This window comes from Protomyctophum parallelum, assembly GCF_964188405.1.
Source record: "Protomyctophum parallelum genome assembly, chromosome: 20".
Taxonomy (NCBI): domain Eukaryota; kingdom Metazoa; phylum Chordata; class Actinopteri; order Myctophiformes; family Myctophidae; genus Protomyctophum; species Protomyctophum parallelum.
In genome coordinates, this window is record NC_139718.1 from 29,951,440 (window position 1) to 29,968,213 (window position 16,774).

General features: G+C 42.0%; 1 protein-coding gene across 4 annotated transcripts in view; it reads left to right on the forward strand.

The window, feature by feature from the left end:
- rab11fip5a (RAB11 family interacting protein 5a (class I)) overlaps nt 1-16,774 on the forward strand; it is a 67,898-nt gene that overhangs the window by 22,517 nt on the left and 28,607 nt on the right. For 2 of the 4 annotated variants that reach the window (XM_083792147.1, XM_083792150.1), the window contains exon 1: nt 10,302-10,981. The exons of 1 other annotated variant lie outside the window; for it this stretch is intronic. In XM_083792147.1, coding sequence (XP_083648273.1) covers nt 10,602-10,981 — 380 coding nt within the window. In that variant the 5' untranslated portion in view covers nt 10,302-10,601. Of the gene's footprint in view, nt 1-10,301; nt 10,982-16,774 lie in introns of those variants that run through there. One more of the 4 variants, XM_083792148.1, reaches the window with a different exon arrangement.

Here is a 16,774-nt window from a genome sequence, read left to right on the forward strand (position 1 = left end):
GGACTGTCTGTGTCTGTCATCTAATCCAACTGTGTCTGTCATTCTAATCCAGTTTTTTGGGAAAGTATATATATAGCATTTCCCTGGTAATTTGGATTTATAATTAGCCTATTTAGAAGTAACAGAAACATGATTTTCTCATTTCCACAACGCCACTCTAGGTCGATGACTATGTACTTGGCCATTCACTTCATCCCCCTTTCTGCCAGGCATGTGTCCATGAACTCTGGATAAAAACTCATTAGAGTGGATCCGGGGGCCCGGATCCAATCTGTAATCGATACCTGATCTCCTCTTCACAGACTAAATATTTAGATATACATAGGCTAAAGCTCAGAAACATAGACTGACCCCCTCTTTCTTACACAGCTGTTGTATCATCTCTACATACTCTATGAAACTTACAAAACATCACGCTTGTCTGAAGTGAGGGGCGCTCTTACCATCATACATCATCATACATCACATTCCGTGCTCAGCAAATCAAATCCTCACTATGGGGTACACACAGTCACACAAAGCTGGGCATAGGAGGGGCTAACGCCCCTCGAAAACATGATACAAGATGTGGAAAGTAAAATGATAAAGCAATTATCCTCAATATAACTGCACTATCATACTTTGCCAACACACGTCTAGCCCAACTCACAGGAACACACAAGGCGTTGGTTCCACCATGCCTGAGGGGTGCTTCAGGATATACGGGATTGAGGTGAGACTGTGAGTGATGGGGACGAGTCACTCAACAGCTGTTGTTCTGTGTGAGAATCTCGAGTTGACGAGGGTGTCACGTAGGAGGACAGGAGCAGGCATTTCATTACGTTCAGCAGGGCTGAGAATGTGAGCCCTGATTAGGTATCTAATTACCCAGTTTAGACTCTAAGTAGGCCATTTGCACTCTGGTGCTTGAATTGGTTCCATCACAACCTGACCAGGTCTATCTGTTTCTGTTGGCCCCATAGAAAAGTGTCCCACCGGCATCTGTCCCTTACTGCCTTTGCTTACATGCGTGTGTGTTCAATCACAATGTTCTATTTTACAGCGTGGATTAACCGCTGTTATATAACAGCTGGCGTCAGGCTCTCAGTGCACCGATATGAATCTGTGGTCCTGATGAGGCCTTGACTGACAGCTCTACTCCTAGAATAGACAAGGAATGGAGGGGAGGAATCCCCCTTTGATGAGGTCCTAAGCTTGGAGTTGATCCTCTTTAGGGAGCCAGGCTATAGGAATCTCTTGGTTCTACTTTTGATTGGCCGGACTAATAACTTAATTAGATAGATTAGATTGTCAAAAAATATTACTAAAGATCTCAGGCCCCCTCTTTAGATGCTCTATGACGCTAGAATAGGTTTTGTCCGAGTCTGATTAGCGTTAAGTCGAGAGATGCTAAGCCGCCTTACAATCTCATTCTGTATAGTTTCATGTTGCATAGTAAAATAATAGGCTCCATCTTAGTAAACAAAACATCGAAAAAGAACTACCAACGATTAATATTGTAGTTGCTACGGGTGGCCAGCAGATGCCAATATAGGCTTCAACTGGTCTGTGGTACAGTAGGTAGTGGTAGTCTTGGGATGGGAGTCAGTATGATGTCAGTGAATATGATTTCCATATTGGGGAAAGTTTCCGCACATTCTGACCGCCTTCCAGTACAAAATAAAAGTTCTAAAAACTAAAAGAATTTACTTTCTTGTCCTACTGGCAGTGTGCACAGGACATTTGCAGCCGAATAGTCCAGTGGTCTGAGATATTAGCTGCAGAAACAGACAGGCACTCAATGAATCGATATGGCTTGCCCCCTAAATTCCACACTGTGAAGAAATATTCAAAGCATTCAGAAGTTATCAGAATACCCAATGTGTACTGTGGGTAAAAACTTGATAACATGCAAATGTAGGAGTGCCCAACATGCTACTGTACTTTTGATTTGCATGAACAGAGGACAGGGATTTTTCGACTAGTGGTTCATGCAGTGACTGGAGGTCACACACAAGCACAAAGATCAATGCTAAGGATCAATCTCTACACAGCCTATAGAGGTATACCCACAGAGTAGCCTATTATGTACCACAGGACAGGTGTTGAAAGTGGGGGCCATGGACCAATTGGAAAGGAGAGGAAAATGGGAGTATATAAAAGCATAACATATTGTCGGCATATCATAGTAAGGATCTTTCAAAAATCGTTCGAAAATAGCAGATCAAGCTCACAAAGCCTCGCAACACAACTGGTCTGAACTATCAGCTATTTTGTTAGGTTATTTCACAGGGGACTGCAGACACATGGCTACTGGGGGTCCACCATAGCGCATGGAAATGTTTGGGAATCCCTACTCAGATAGAAGCATATGCTGTACTACGTGTGTGTGTGTGTGTGTGTGTGTGTGTGTGTGTGTGTGTGTGTGTGTGTGTGTGTGTGTGTGTGTGTGTGTGTGTGTGTGTGTAAAATGTAAACAAATTACCCTTTCAAATAGCGTTGGCCAGACGTTTTAGGGTTCAGACAGTGTTAGCTTTAGCTCTGAGTGAGCGGGACAGGTTGTAGGGTTGGATCAGGCTTTGAAGGTATGGGGGTGCCATGCCTTTGGTTACCAGTAGGCCAACAACAGTGTTTTGTACTTGCTGTGGGCAGCAACTGCAAGCCAATAGAGGGAGCAGAAAGGGGGAGAGACATGCAAACATTTTAGCTGGTTGAAAACCAGGCGTGCTGCGGCATTCTGGATCATTTGGAGGGGCTTAAGAGCACATGCTGAGAGGCCAGTAGTTACAGTAGTCAAGTTTTGATATGACTGAGCTGGGCTGGGCAGACATGATAAACATACATACCGGTACATATTATATAACCCTAACTGTGTGTGTGTGTGTGTGTGTGTGTGTGTGTGTGTGTGTGTGTGTGTGTGTGTGTGTGTGTGTGTGTGTGTGTGTGTGTGTGTGTGTGTGTGTGTGTGTGTGTGTGTGTGTGTGTGTGTGTGTGTGTGTGTGTGTGCGCGTGTCACTCACACACACACACACACACACACGACTTGATGCTAATTGAATAAAAGCTTATAACCGTGTTGCGCAACATCTCAACACTATTCTGCTATAATATTGTTCACTTCTCTCACTCACTGTGCCTCTATTCTAGGCATTGATATACATGACCTTAAAATATCCAGTTCACTTTAAATAAATTATAACAGGTACAAGGATTTGTCAAGTGGACCATGTTGTGGCTCCAGGGACTGTTTATTCGGTCTTTACTTGAGTGGAAAGTCTCAAGTGCTTCTGTCAAAATACCCACCAAATAGGTGGGTACATCTCCATGAACAAAGAAGACTATTTGTCTTCAACCAAACTAGTATTTTAATATGGGGGCGGCTGTTGGTTTAAGAAGTGGCGTTTAATTGAATCCCCACAATTGGTGGGAAAATCTGTGCACCAGAGGAGAATGAGGTCATTCTTGCAATCCCTGGTGTCACGATACCCTTTGAGCAAGGCACTGAAACCCCAACTGACTTTCTCAGTGGCAATAAATAGGAGACAGTTATTGTACTTTGCAAATAGCAGGTCTGAAAGTGTGATGATATGAAGGAGTGTCAACAAACCCTCTATGGATAAATAAAGACATGATGAATTCACCCATCTATGATTAGTAAGCTAACAAAATCAAAATAAACAAAATTGCCTGGTTTCCCATATTGATTGTAAAGAAACGATGGCAGCCAATCAAGAATAAATATCCCAAAGCTACAAAGTACATTTTTCTATGAAACTATTAAAAGAGTCGTTCCCAACAAATTACTTATTTTCTATCAATTACACACATTCCTAAGCCAATAATTTGATGTCCGGTTCATCGATCAGTAGAAGACTCAGTACGATGGATACTCTTTGAGAGTGCCGAAAGAACAGAAAATACATTATTTGGTGAACTACTCCTTGAAGACAAAACTTTTTCAAAATACTACCGGTATAAGAAAGCAGCCAACCAGCTGATCAGTCGAGCAAAAATTTAAACATCCCTGCTTACTGCTCACTCTGTTTGATGCATTGCTGCCACTCTGCCATCTTGCTGCACTGCTATGCTGCTGTTGCTTTGAGCTCTATGAAGATTTTCGCACTCCCACAACCATCCTAGCTAGCATACCTGGCTTTGTTTCTACACAATTCCCTTTGGGGGTCATCCCTAATTTAATTCCCTGTAATATATATTGGTCAGATTATGGATTTATTATAAACATTTTCATGCTTACAGGGAATGAATGAATCGGGACAGAGCCTCGATCGACTCCAATGTATACAAATGCTCAGTTATTTGAGAACAGAGTTGAATTGTGCTCAGACATTATGGCAAGTTTTATTTTTGAGTCATCAGGTTTAATGCATGTTGCTGGTGTTACTCAAATGTGGGCTTCAACCGAACTGTCTCTCTCTGTCACTCTCCCCCTCTGCTTCTTGATCTTTACAATCTTCACCAATGATTAACAGTACTTCATAAGAACAATGTTGGTTTAAAGGACCTATAACATAAAATTCAACTTTTTCAATTTCTTTTGTGTTTCTGGGGCTCCCATGTGTGTTTTCTATCCCCACAAATAACCAATTTTGAACAATCAGGCTTTCATGTCATATGAGTGTTTTAATGGAAATTGCTCTCAGGAACAGCTCGACTGATTTTGGCCTCATCGTGATGTCATCAATGTCACCCTACTTTGTATAATTCCTCCTCTTCTTCAGTCTTCAGTTCCAAATTTGCATTTCCACTTGTTTACAATGTCCACCATTGTTGATTTTCCAAGCTGGCATGGAATGGAAACAAGCCTGGTTTTATCTAGCATCAGTATTATAATGACTCAAATATTAAATAATCTGCATATCAGCACCCCCACCACCTCAGGACATTGTGGTACTGCAGCTAAAACTGCTTTCAAAGTCCAGAAAGAAATGACAAGGCCTGGTTATATCAGAGTGGTGATTGAGGCTCAAACCATTAGAAATAACTTTGAGGGACATAGACAATATGATTATTAAATATTAAAAGCAGTTTTAAAATGCATGTTATTTGCCCTTTAACTACAAGATATGCTGAAATATAGTTTTACACTCCTAGATTATCAACTACAATAATCTAAATTGTAAATATCTTCCCCAAGTAATCCTCTGCCTATAAAGTATTCAGTTAGGCACATTAAAGTATTATTAGGCCTAATAATAATTAATTAATTTGTAATTGAAATGGTTAACTTGAAGGGTTTGTGCAAAGGAACAGAATATGCAGCTAAGCCAAGCCCAGGTAATGTATAACAAAGAGTCTAATGGCAGGGAGCTACATCTGGAGCTTTTGGCCCACTGACAGAACTTCAGGGTGTTTAACTGCACACCACACTTTCAAATACAAGAGAAACCGTCTCCTGATGTGACCCAGTGCTGCTCTCGGAAACGAAATGACTGTGGGTTTACTTGGCAGCTCCAAGTGGGGCTGCGTGTGTAAATGTGTGGCTGTGTGCCGGAAAAAGCAAACGTGTACTCAGAAAAATGACCATAAACTATTAAAAAAGAATAAAGGGAATAATAATTAGTTCACCAATTGGTTCATTGCTCAGCTGGCTTTAACACAAGACAGTTTATATCCCTGACTGAATTGAATCAGTCAGCGCAACACACTCTACCCAAGCTGTGGGTAGAACATTAACCCAAGCTGTGCTACTCATATGCTGAGTTGGCCACAACAGAATAGAACCAACCCAGAACCTTCAATTCAAAGGCAAGCAGCCAAGCACTCTACTGACTGAACTGGGCACTAAACTCCTAAATTCCTTACTCCTATAGTGTACCGTAATTTAGCAATATATGTGATAGTAACAGACTGGATATTAGCTTAACTGATGACCTACTGACATCTGTTTTTGTGTTCCGCCTGGACACATCGCACCGCAGACCCCCTTTTGAGTCACATATTCCCTGGAGAATCACTGGGCTAGAGGCCTAACATGTCATTACAGCATCTGTCTATGGTCTGTTAGAATAACGATTCCCAGAATTCAGTTTGAAACAAAACCATGAAAGTACCACTCCAAAACAAATGCTGCAGGGTCCTAGCATTGAGGATATTTTGGAAAGCAACAACAATGTTGTCAGAAACCGTATCATTTCAAACAAATACTACCCTGGGTCGCATTATAAGCAGGGACTAAACTATTTGGTCTTCGATGTACTTTTTCCACGAATGATTCTTGAAAAATGGAGGTCGTCTTATAATCAGAGTCGTCTTATATTCGGACAAATACAGGATACTATATACCTGTACCTGCGCTATTTTGCTGTGAGTGTGAAGCATACACTCAGTGTTTAGACTAGAGGAGTTGTCAAAAACAATGAAATGCATTATTGTGAAAAATACACTGTCAGCTAAAAATGATATCAAAAATATAAAGGTTTACACGGTATGACTTTAAAGTAGCCACCCTTTGCCTCTTGTCATTCTCTCAACCACTGTCATGAGGTAGTCACCTCATAGATAGCCGCAATTTGCAACTCTAGATTTTTTAAATAATGGGATGAATCTAGAGTTGCAATACCCTCCATTGACTCCCCACTCATCCAAATTGCTTTTGCGATCTGCTTGTATTAAACAACGTTAAACTCACCAATATTGCAGCTGTAGGGAAAGCTTGAATTGTCCTCTTTCAATATGCAAAGCGTTTGTTTCATAAAAATAATAAAATTTCTGTCAACTAATTCTGTGCAGGTGATTATTTTCTAAGTGTTGGAGTTTGGAAGCACTCGTTTTTAACAATTGGTCGCGCTACATTATGTGCAAATTTGAAACAGGTGGTACGCAGGGCCGTTCAGTGACTTCGACAAGTGACTCTAACACTTAGAAAAAGTAGTTCATAACATGTCTACAGTGGATTGAAAGAGGACAATTCAAGCTTTCCCTACAGCTGCAATGTTGGTGATTTTAACGTTGTTTAATACAAGCAGATCGCAAAAGCAATTTGGATGAGTGGGGAGTCAATGGAGGGTATTGCAACTCTAGATTCATCCCATTATAAAAAATCTAGAGTTGCAAATTGTGGCTAACCTCATAGAATGCTTTTCAATTAACTTCTTAAAAGATAATCAGCAGCTCAACTAATCAAAGAGAAACAAAACATTTCAAGAGATGAATGTTTGAAATGTTTTAGCAAAATCCACAGACAAGCAACAACAGAAAAAGTGGGAACATATTTTGTTTTCCAACAGGACAATACCCAAAACACACCTCCAGGCTAAGGGCTGTGGTGGAGTGCTGCATCAAATTATAATCAAATGAAATCCTAACAGATCGTATTAGCTATTCCAAGACTCTGCCATGATGGGAGCCAGAGTGAGGATTAAATATTCACTGGGTGCCGTGTTGGCAGAGCATATCCTCTTATTTGCTAAATTACCCATTTCTGATGCTGAACAGCCTTTTTAAGCTCCCTTTCAATCCTACAAAGTTTGTTCCATTATCAAAACAAAGTAGTTTCACGTGGCCTCTAAGTTCGGACTATATATGACAACGAGAATTGTTGAATGGGCAATTGGGTGAATATGACACCATACCTTTTCACGATAGATCTCCCTCTTTTTGGTCCAAAGGCACAAAAACAGTCAACTCCAGTGAATCTGAATGAAGGCTCATCCATCAGGACTCTATCCCAAGGCAGATCAGGAGAACTGTTAAGATGCAAACAGATTATACACGGAACAAGATTTTTCTTGCTGCATTTCTGTTATTCAAACTTAGTGGAGGATAAGGATTCAAGTTAACATTTAAAATGTTAAGATTTTGGGTCTGTAAGAAATTGCTGTTCACTCCACAACTATAGGTGGAATAATGGTAAAACGTTTGAACGGGCTGTTATCTATGTCACTCAATGTGTCAGTTAATATACAGCATCTTCAAATCACAACTTCATATATTAGATCTCAAACTGTATATCTGACATACAGTGGTGCAATTTGGTGTTCCTATACACTGTATAGGAATCTTGTAAAATAATGTATCATTTTCGGCCAAATAGAACATTGGGGCTGCGTCAGCTAGGTCAGGAGGTAATAGGGGGTGCACGACCAAAAAAGTTTGGGAACCGCTGCTATACAGGATCTCCTCACTGGTCAACAAAAACACCTTGAAGACCTTAACAGGAGCCCTCGTACAAGGTTCTTCGACTATGCATGCACCTCCTGGCTCGTACCACAGCACCTCTAAGGCCCTTAAAACAATTAAGGCTCCAGACTTCCCAAAACAAACTGGTCAGGCTACTACTTGGCACTACTAGTACAGCATCTTGCAATGGGTCTGGTCCACAAGATTTGCTACACCACCAAGATACACATGTACCTGTCTAAATACTTCCTTAATGTCAACAAAGTCCACACCCACAACACCAGAGGGAGTTCAACAAACCTTTTGCAACCCAGATTCGGCACAAACAAGGGACTAAATTAATTTAGCTCCTATGCCACCAAAATGTGGAACGCCCTACCAACAGTCATTAAGACATGCAAATCCCTTGACTCCTTCAAAACTGCTCTCAAAGGGCACCTTCGGACGGCTGCAATTCGAAACTGGCCCCCGTAAAATCTGAATCCCCCTCCCACCCCTTTTCCCCCTCACTGTATATGTTTATTTTCCCTTTTTACCTCCTTTATGATGATTTCCTGTTTCACTATAGTTGTGTATTCATACGTCTCTAAATGTTTTGATGAATTGAAAATGGTGGGCCCTATTGTAAACAAGTGTAATGCTTTATGAGTTTATGGTGTCGTCCACTCACAGTTTTTGTATTGAGTTGTACTTGAAATGTACTGTAATTCTGCAAATTGTTAATAAATCAATCAACCAATCCCAATCAACAGCACCTTCTTCTTCTTAATGTTGTTTTACAGCGGTTTGCATCCACCTTTTGGTGCATTACCGCCACCTTCTGATAGGGAGTGAGGATCATACAAAAGTCTTTGTACTAACTATTTACAGTGATCACCCATATTAAACCCACAATTCCCCATACATTGTCCAAACCGATCGAATGTCAATCATTACTCAGACCCAGTGGTCTGAGTTTGCGCAAACCCTTCCCTCAGTGTGTTATCAGATCCTCAGTCTCCAGTGATATCCACAATGTTGATGAATCTCCTCGCTGCCTCCAACACCATCTTTATCCTTTCAGATTTGCCCTGCATCTCAACCGCACAACCTCGCGTCACCATCGCTATGCTGATATCGCTACGTCATGTTGTAGTATTGTTCTGTAGTCATCAGACAGGAACAATCAATCGGAACTTCCTTTCCCTCAAACCGGAAGAATAACAATAAAGCTCTTGTAGCCTGTGGCTTTTATTGAGAAAAATCGGTTTGAGGGAAAAGGGCATGTGGTTAGGATGCCTCTCGGGCGTCTCCCTAGGGAGGTCCTTGACGCACGTCCCACTGGGAGGAGACCCCGGGGCAGACCAAGGCGCAGTTGGAGGAAATACATCGACTCACTGGCCTTGGAACGTCTCGGAATCCCCCAGGAGGAAGTCACTAATGTTGCTCTGGAGAGGGAAGTCTGGAGCACTCTGGTGGAGCTGTTGCTCCCGCGACCCGACTACGGATAAGCGGTTGAAGATGGATGGATGGATGGAGAACCCCTCACCCCCACCCCACCTAGTATCCTATTAAAGTAAGCAGGGTGTCATCTCACTCCTCAGTCCTCCTGCACCCCTGGCTGGCCCCATGTGCAATCCATGCACACATTGTTCATGCATGCCAACTGTTGATAGAGCATAATATACATGGTTATAAAGAATGGGCATATTTTACATCAATATCTATCTATTGTATTGTAAAGTAATTAAGTAAACCTAACCATATTGACCTACATTCTATTAAAAGGAGATCGTAGAACTAGCGCTGATATGGCACTTCACTTTAACTTGTATTATTCATTATTTATTCATTGTCTTCATCAAATGGAATGTAGTTGTCATCTCTCTCTCCCACCACCAAGCATGCTATGGCCGTGTCTAAACAGTAGGACACATTTTACTCAAGAGAGCATCTGCAATGAAGTCATCTGAGGCCAGCCAGCCATCTGCATAAATATTTTCATTTCAACGGGCAGTAGACCCACAGCGTGTTCACATCAGGAGCATATTTACATTACATTCCGAAGCACAGTGGGCCTGCATAGCAATCCCTTCATATTAGCACATGTGTTCGCAGCGCTGCTGGACTTCCTTGCCCTGCAGAAAGGATAAAGGCGTGACGTCGCTGCCTGCAGAGGGGCCTGCGTGCCCGAAAGGAGGAGAGAGGCAGAGGCAGACACAGAGAGAAGTAGAGAACGAACACGCACTGTCGGGGAACGAGGCGAGCGCGTATGCGGCAGCCACACTGCGAAGAAACGCACAAGGAGGAGAAAAACGGCACGCGAGAGGGTGAAGTCGACAAAAAACATATCTCAACAACTTTTAAGGCCACGAGGGGCAATAATGCGGCGCTGTCAGCCGCGGAGTTAATGCGACTGCACACCTTTGACGAACAGGAGGAAACGGCGGGTCTGTCGTCTCCGCGTTTCGCTTTGAGCCCACCGCCCTGTGTCCGCGGATACTATGTCCTCGCTAATCGCAGAGGAGACGGAGCAGAGATGGGTACCGACACACGTCCAGGTGACGGTTCTGCGGGGCCGGGGCTTGCGAGGCAAGGGCAAACACGGGACCAGCGACATCTACACCATCATTCAGGTGGGGAAGGAGAAATACTCGACTGGTGTGGTGGAAAAGACCACCTCTCCAGAGTGGAAAGAGGAATGCGCGTTCGAGTTGCAACCGGGGGTTTTGGAGGACGGGGGCCGGAGCGCCTACCCCCCGGGGAGCTGCGACTTGACGCTCACGGTGATGCACCGGGCTTTAATCGGTCTGGATGTGTTTCTTGGACAAGCAGTGGTTCCCCTGGATAAGGCCTTTCGTGACAATGTATGCGTGAAAAACGAGTAGGTTCTCATTCTATGGCTAAGCAATATTTCAGTTCTCTTTTTATGTGTGTATTTTCAATATAGCATACAGTTAAGTCGTTGTGCTTGTGCTACTGACCCTAGACTGCATCGGTTTAGAAAGAGCATCGCTGAGGCTGCTGTATGTTCTGTATTGCGTTTATCAGGTAGTGTCCTGAGTTGCTGATGGGGATGGTTGCCGATCGGTTAGCTGCACAGGTTTGAGTCTGAGCCTGAGGTAAAACAACTGTCAAACCTGTCACATTGCGCTGTGTGTGCTGCATCAGGCCCCTGCAGACACACCCTCTCCTCCCACGGATAGTAAACTACCGGTAGTTTAGATTCAGTGCCCACTACTGGCTGCCCTCACTGAGGAGTGGAATACCCACCCCAACCTGCTGGTTTGTCACCAGAAATGTTCTAGAAGAACATCAAAGTTATTCCTTTACTTTTCCTGAGAACGAGAAGGTGCTGCTGCATTAGTTTTATTGGGTATTCTTGGAATCTCTCTCTCTCTCTCTCTCTCTCTCTCTCTCTCTCTCTCTCTCTCTCTCTCTCCCTCTCTCCCCATGTGATGTACCACATGGATTACTGGCTGTCCTAATTCCAAGGATTATCTAACAGTTTGACCATCTAAAAGCTTTGGAGGTATTTTTGACATAACATGAAATAGACTATAGAGTGATCCATCCTAGACCTTGTAAAGTCAACAAGATTGGTTGCAGTGTAGCAGGGATGCTGTGCATGCTAAAACAAACATGAAACCAGTAGGCCTACACGCCATAGGCAAAAACAAATGTGTTTCAGCTATAAGATTCATCGGCATAACCATCAGAAATTGTTTTTTGCTGTTGTGGACCAATATTCGTGTGTGTGTGTGTGTGTGTGTGTGTGTGTGTGTACAATCTGTACTTTCCCCACCAAGGTAGTATTCATCTTGAAACTGTCACAACATCATGGCAAGACATGGCATTGTGGTGACTAGGCTGACGTAGAATAGATTGACTGACTAGATAATTTCCTTCTTCCTCGTTATTTTTCCTCTAGCCTTCACTCGTAGGTCGTCAGAAAAGTGTCTTATTGAATACACTTCACCTAAGGCCCTGACACTTGAACACAATATGAAAGGGGAGCCATTTGCCTCACTGACAGCCCACTGAGCTTGGTCACTTGAAGGTTATTGTCAGACAGTTGATGTGTCAGCAGTTTGATGCCCCTGGAAGATTCAGTGGCTTCACGTGGCGTTCAGTAAATCTAGTTTGGACAACAAAACTATCTATGCAAATGTAGCAGTGGCTCACAACCTCAGCCTGATGGCCTAAAAAGTCTAATATCTCCCCCAGGTCATAGGGATATCCCTTTGCTTAGTGCTTAAGTTGTTGGCTTTCCACACGGGCGACCCGGGTTCGATTCCCGGGTGTTACAATGGTGCCGTGAGTCGTGACGTGGATCGGGTTTCCCTGTGGGAGGAGGTCAAAAAGGGGGGTGAGTACTGGCTCACAACCTCAGCCTGATGGCCTAAAAAGTTGAATATCTCCCCTGAGTCATAGGGATTAGTGGTTAAGAATAAGATGTTGGCTTTCCACATGTTTTTTTTGGGGGGTTCGATTCCCAGGTGTTACACATACAACACGACAAAAATCATGAAATGAATAGTGCTAAAGAAGAATGTTCCCTCAACAAGACTGTATCCCAAAACACTATATTTTACTATCTTGAAAAACATTTTTAAATAGTTCAACTAGTCGATCTACATCGACACATTGTGAGCTTGTAGATCAGCCATTTGAACTATTTAAAAAAAAGAGTTAGTAAAATAATAATAACATTGGAAATAATTTCAGGGATAAGGGTGGCACAAGCAGTCTATACTTTTAAGTAACATGCTTGGAAAAGCAAGTAGACCAAAATGTAAATCCCGGGCTTGGCTTTCCCAGCTTTGTAGTGTCTCTAAATACAGTAACTTTAATGTTGTGGTCTTAAGGAGTTCAGCAGAAAATAATGGCTTATTTCCCCATTCAACCATTAAAGGGCTGTGCATTTTTAACATTTTAAAAGGGAATGTTAACGCCTAGCAAAGGGCCTGAAGGGTCATCAGTCTCAACACAAATTACCAAGTAAGCTGTCAGTTAGAGAGGGAAGAGAAATTGCACTTGCATGTTTTTTTTGCCATGCCATGGTGTTCAGGTCCAGTGCTGTGGAGGATGGTGCCAGGGGTGGGTATGAGCCAGTGCCCTGCCAGAAGCCTTGTCACTTACCTATCTTTAATATTTATAAGGTCTTTCACAGCAGGCAGAGACTGATGGTGGTACAATTCTGCAACTCTTCTGCAGGAGGACTCTGATTGTTTTGTTTACTACAATAATTGTAGATTAAATCTATAACAGTGGTGGTTGTATCAGCGAACCCGAAGGCCTAGTATGTATGTAGTAGTGTTGAGAGTGTGTATATCTACTTTAGCTCTACATGGAAAATTCCATGAGAAAAAAGTATGACTGAATATTAATGGACAACCAAGAGTGCATCATTACATTGTTGGCCACCTGCCTAGATATGTATTTTATTCTGCCTCCATGTTGTATTTGACAAGCCTCAGTTGGGACACGGATTCACTTTGGAAATGGGCCCATTCCCCAATGGCAGTACAAAATTCTTTAAGTTTGCATATCCAGCCCGCAGTTTGATAAGCATAAAGTAATTAAATGGATGAGTAACGCTTCCTGATTAAACATGTCCAACATGTCTATGCTTGTGTCAGCAGTTTCTAGTACACAAAAGTTTAAGGCAGAGCATTTTACCCTATGTATTGCAGAGGAAGAGACTGGCTCTAGTTTAGAAGTGCATGAGTGCTCTGCTACCACTGTATATAGCAGATTCTCAGAATGGCAGAATGGTGCACAATGGGCACTCTCACCTTGCATGCAACTGTGAGGAGGAAGCTACAGAAGACTCACACAAACAGTAAATAATAGAGGTGATTCTTTTGTTGCATGTTAAGATACAATAACAAGTTATAATGTATTACAACTTACTGTACATTGCATAATACATTTTTATATTCATAGCAATGCAACCATAGTGGTGCAACCACTTCATTAAGGAGCTTTGTGTGTCTCTGGCTGCCTGGCTGGGTCTGTCCCTGGCTGGCTGGCTATGTCTGAGCACGAAAATAGCATTTGGTTAGTTTAAAAAAAAAAGTGTCACTATTGTGCAGCCTAACACACACATACATATTAACTGTATATATGATGATTTCAGGTGTATCAGTACAGTACAGTACAGTACAGTACAGTACAGTACAGTACAGTACAGTACAGTACAGTACAGTACAGTACAGTACAGTACAGGGACCCTTACTATTATTTGCACCACTTACTTCACACAGGTTTTTGAGTGGTGCAACCACTCCAAGGAACAAATGTCCGTGTTAACCTATGTGACTATGTCCGTGTTAACCTATGTGACTATGAGTACCAGTAGGGGCAAAAGTGGCGCTGTTGTGCCAGAAACAGAGAGAGAGATAGTGCTGGGTGGGGAGAGGGGAGTTGCACCACTCAGTTCACACGGTGTGATTTTTTTATTTCAATTGGGAGTGACTGCTGAATTAGGCTGTTTGAATATAATGTTTCTCGTGAACCTTTTCAATTGCATTTTTTGTTGTTGCAACTTTATGTTTTTAAACCAAGGATGTTGCACAGTACCTGTGAACATTCTTATGTGCTCATCAGAAACTGATAAAAAAGCAGCTGCCTCTTGCAATTTAGAGACTATTATTTGTACTAGTAAGTAAAGGCAGATTTGAAACATTTGGGGAGGCAGATCTTCCTTGGCCTTACGTCTTGTTCACATAACTACAGAGATAATGCATGAGGTTTGTAGGAGTCGGTGGTGCTATAACGGGCCGATTTGAATCTTTTGGGGTGGAGGATCTTACCGGGATTGTGCGTTTCACGGCAATTGGTGCCTGAGATAAGCTGTTTACAGACGGACAGACAGACTCACAAAAGTGAAAACATAATCCCTCGCCTTTGGTCGTTCAGCCTGTTGCACACCATGCAGAGAGAAGCATAAAGGCTTAATGGCTTTATCAGTGAACCTGGAATTTCATGGAATAACATATTTATTCAGGTTAGGTTTGCAGAGCAGTGAGAGCACATTGGGTGTTGGTTCAAGCAAAACTCCATACCTGGGAGGCTGGAGCTGCCCAGTACCATTGCATTCCTTGGCCACTGAGCACATTCACTTAAACCATTTTGGTTGAATGCCTTTTATTGAGGGACTTTCAAGGGTGTAACTGAAGTAGTTGAAGGTAAAAGAGTGATCTATGGGCCTCTTCACGCAGGTGCATAACTAGAGATGCCACAGTCTCTTTTTACTTGATCTGCACCAGTTACAGTCATGTAGTTCAGCTGAGAAGGCAGAATGAGACCACTTAGCTAATGTTTTATACATGAATGTACAAAGATAGGAAACGAGAATCTCGACACAGTGTTTAATCCATACAATGAACAGTTCAAATACCATATTGACGGTCTGGCATGTTGAGATCATGGTATATATTAGCATTACTGCTGACCATTTTGCTAACCAGTTGGTTAGTAGGCAACATAATCTGTACACCACCATCACAAAAAAGGAAAACATTATAATAATCTCCATAAACGGGTTAATCCATAAAATTTATAGTTGCCAGTTAATAGAGGACCATACCAGCGGCCTGGCATGTTTAGACAACTGACTGGTACTACTACACTGACTACAGTATGTTTACTGTTGATATTTATTTACAAATTGAATAACTTAACTTGTTTGACTGATTGACTGAATTATTGAGGTTTTAATAACTTTTAACAAAATATAAACAAATGTGAAGTCTGTACTGACGTTAGTAGGCGTCATACACCATCATCAGTTTATTTCATCATCAGATTCAGTTTGCTTTCTACATCATTCTAGTCATAGTAGTAGCTGACTCTCCCCAGTTGCTCTGAGATGACTGATTTCACATCTTAATCCTTTCCTGGCTTTTGTGCTTGAGGACTTCTGAAACAACAAAAAACAAGAGTCTACTAATGCATTAGTTGTTATTTAATACGCCTGGCTCTTATCATTTTGCATGAAGTTCCCACAGGCATTTAGACTGGTGAGATTAACCAAGAAATCTAGAGTGAGTCTATTCAATAGGTGGAAATGGAGAGAACCGCCATATATTTGTAATAACGCCTATCACGATCGATAGCTACATATCACGATACAGATACGCGTTGATTTTGAATAATGAAATCAATTGAATAATTTACTTTTGCAGAGTTCTAAACTACCGATTGCCGATGTTTTGACAAATATTTATTTTGTCCGAAAAATTATATCTGTCGGGCAGAAACTGATTATGTTAAAGCCGCATCACACACAGCATTTCCTGCCGTATCGATATGGTACGATACGATTATCGGGCAGGAATACAATGCCATTATTGCCTTATCGAACCCACCCCTAATAACACCTGGTCTTACTCGACTGCCCAGAAACATCTGGACACTTGGCAATGTTTATGCCTAGTCTCCCGTAAAACCAATAGAAGCAGACCTTTAAGTCTTGGTATGCAAGTAGATGGTAGGGGAAACACTGACAAATTAAATGAATGGATTTTTTTAAACAAATTAATAGATTTATGTCTTTAAAATAATGTTTTATTCTTGAACAAAGGGCAAGTTTCTAAAATTGCTATACTACGCTCACAGATATTGTCCAAAACGCACACAAATGTGATCAATGTGATGTGATCAAGGTGTA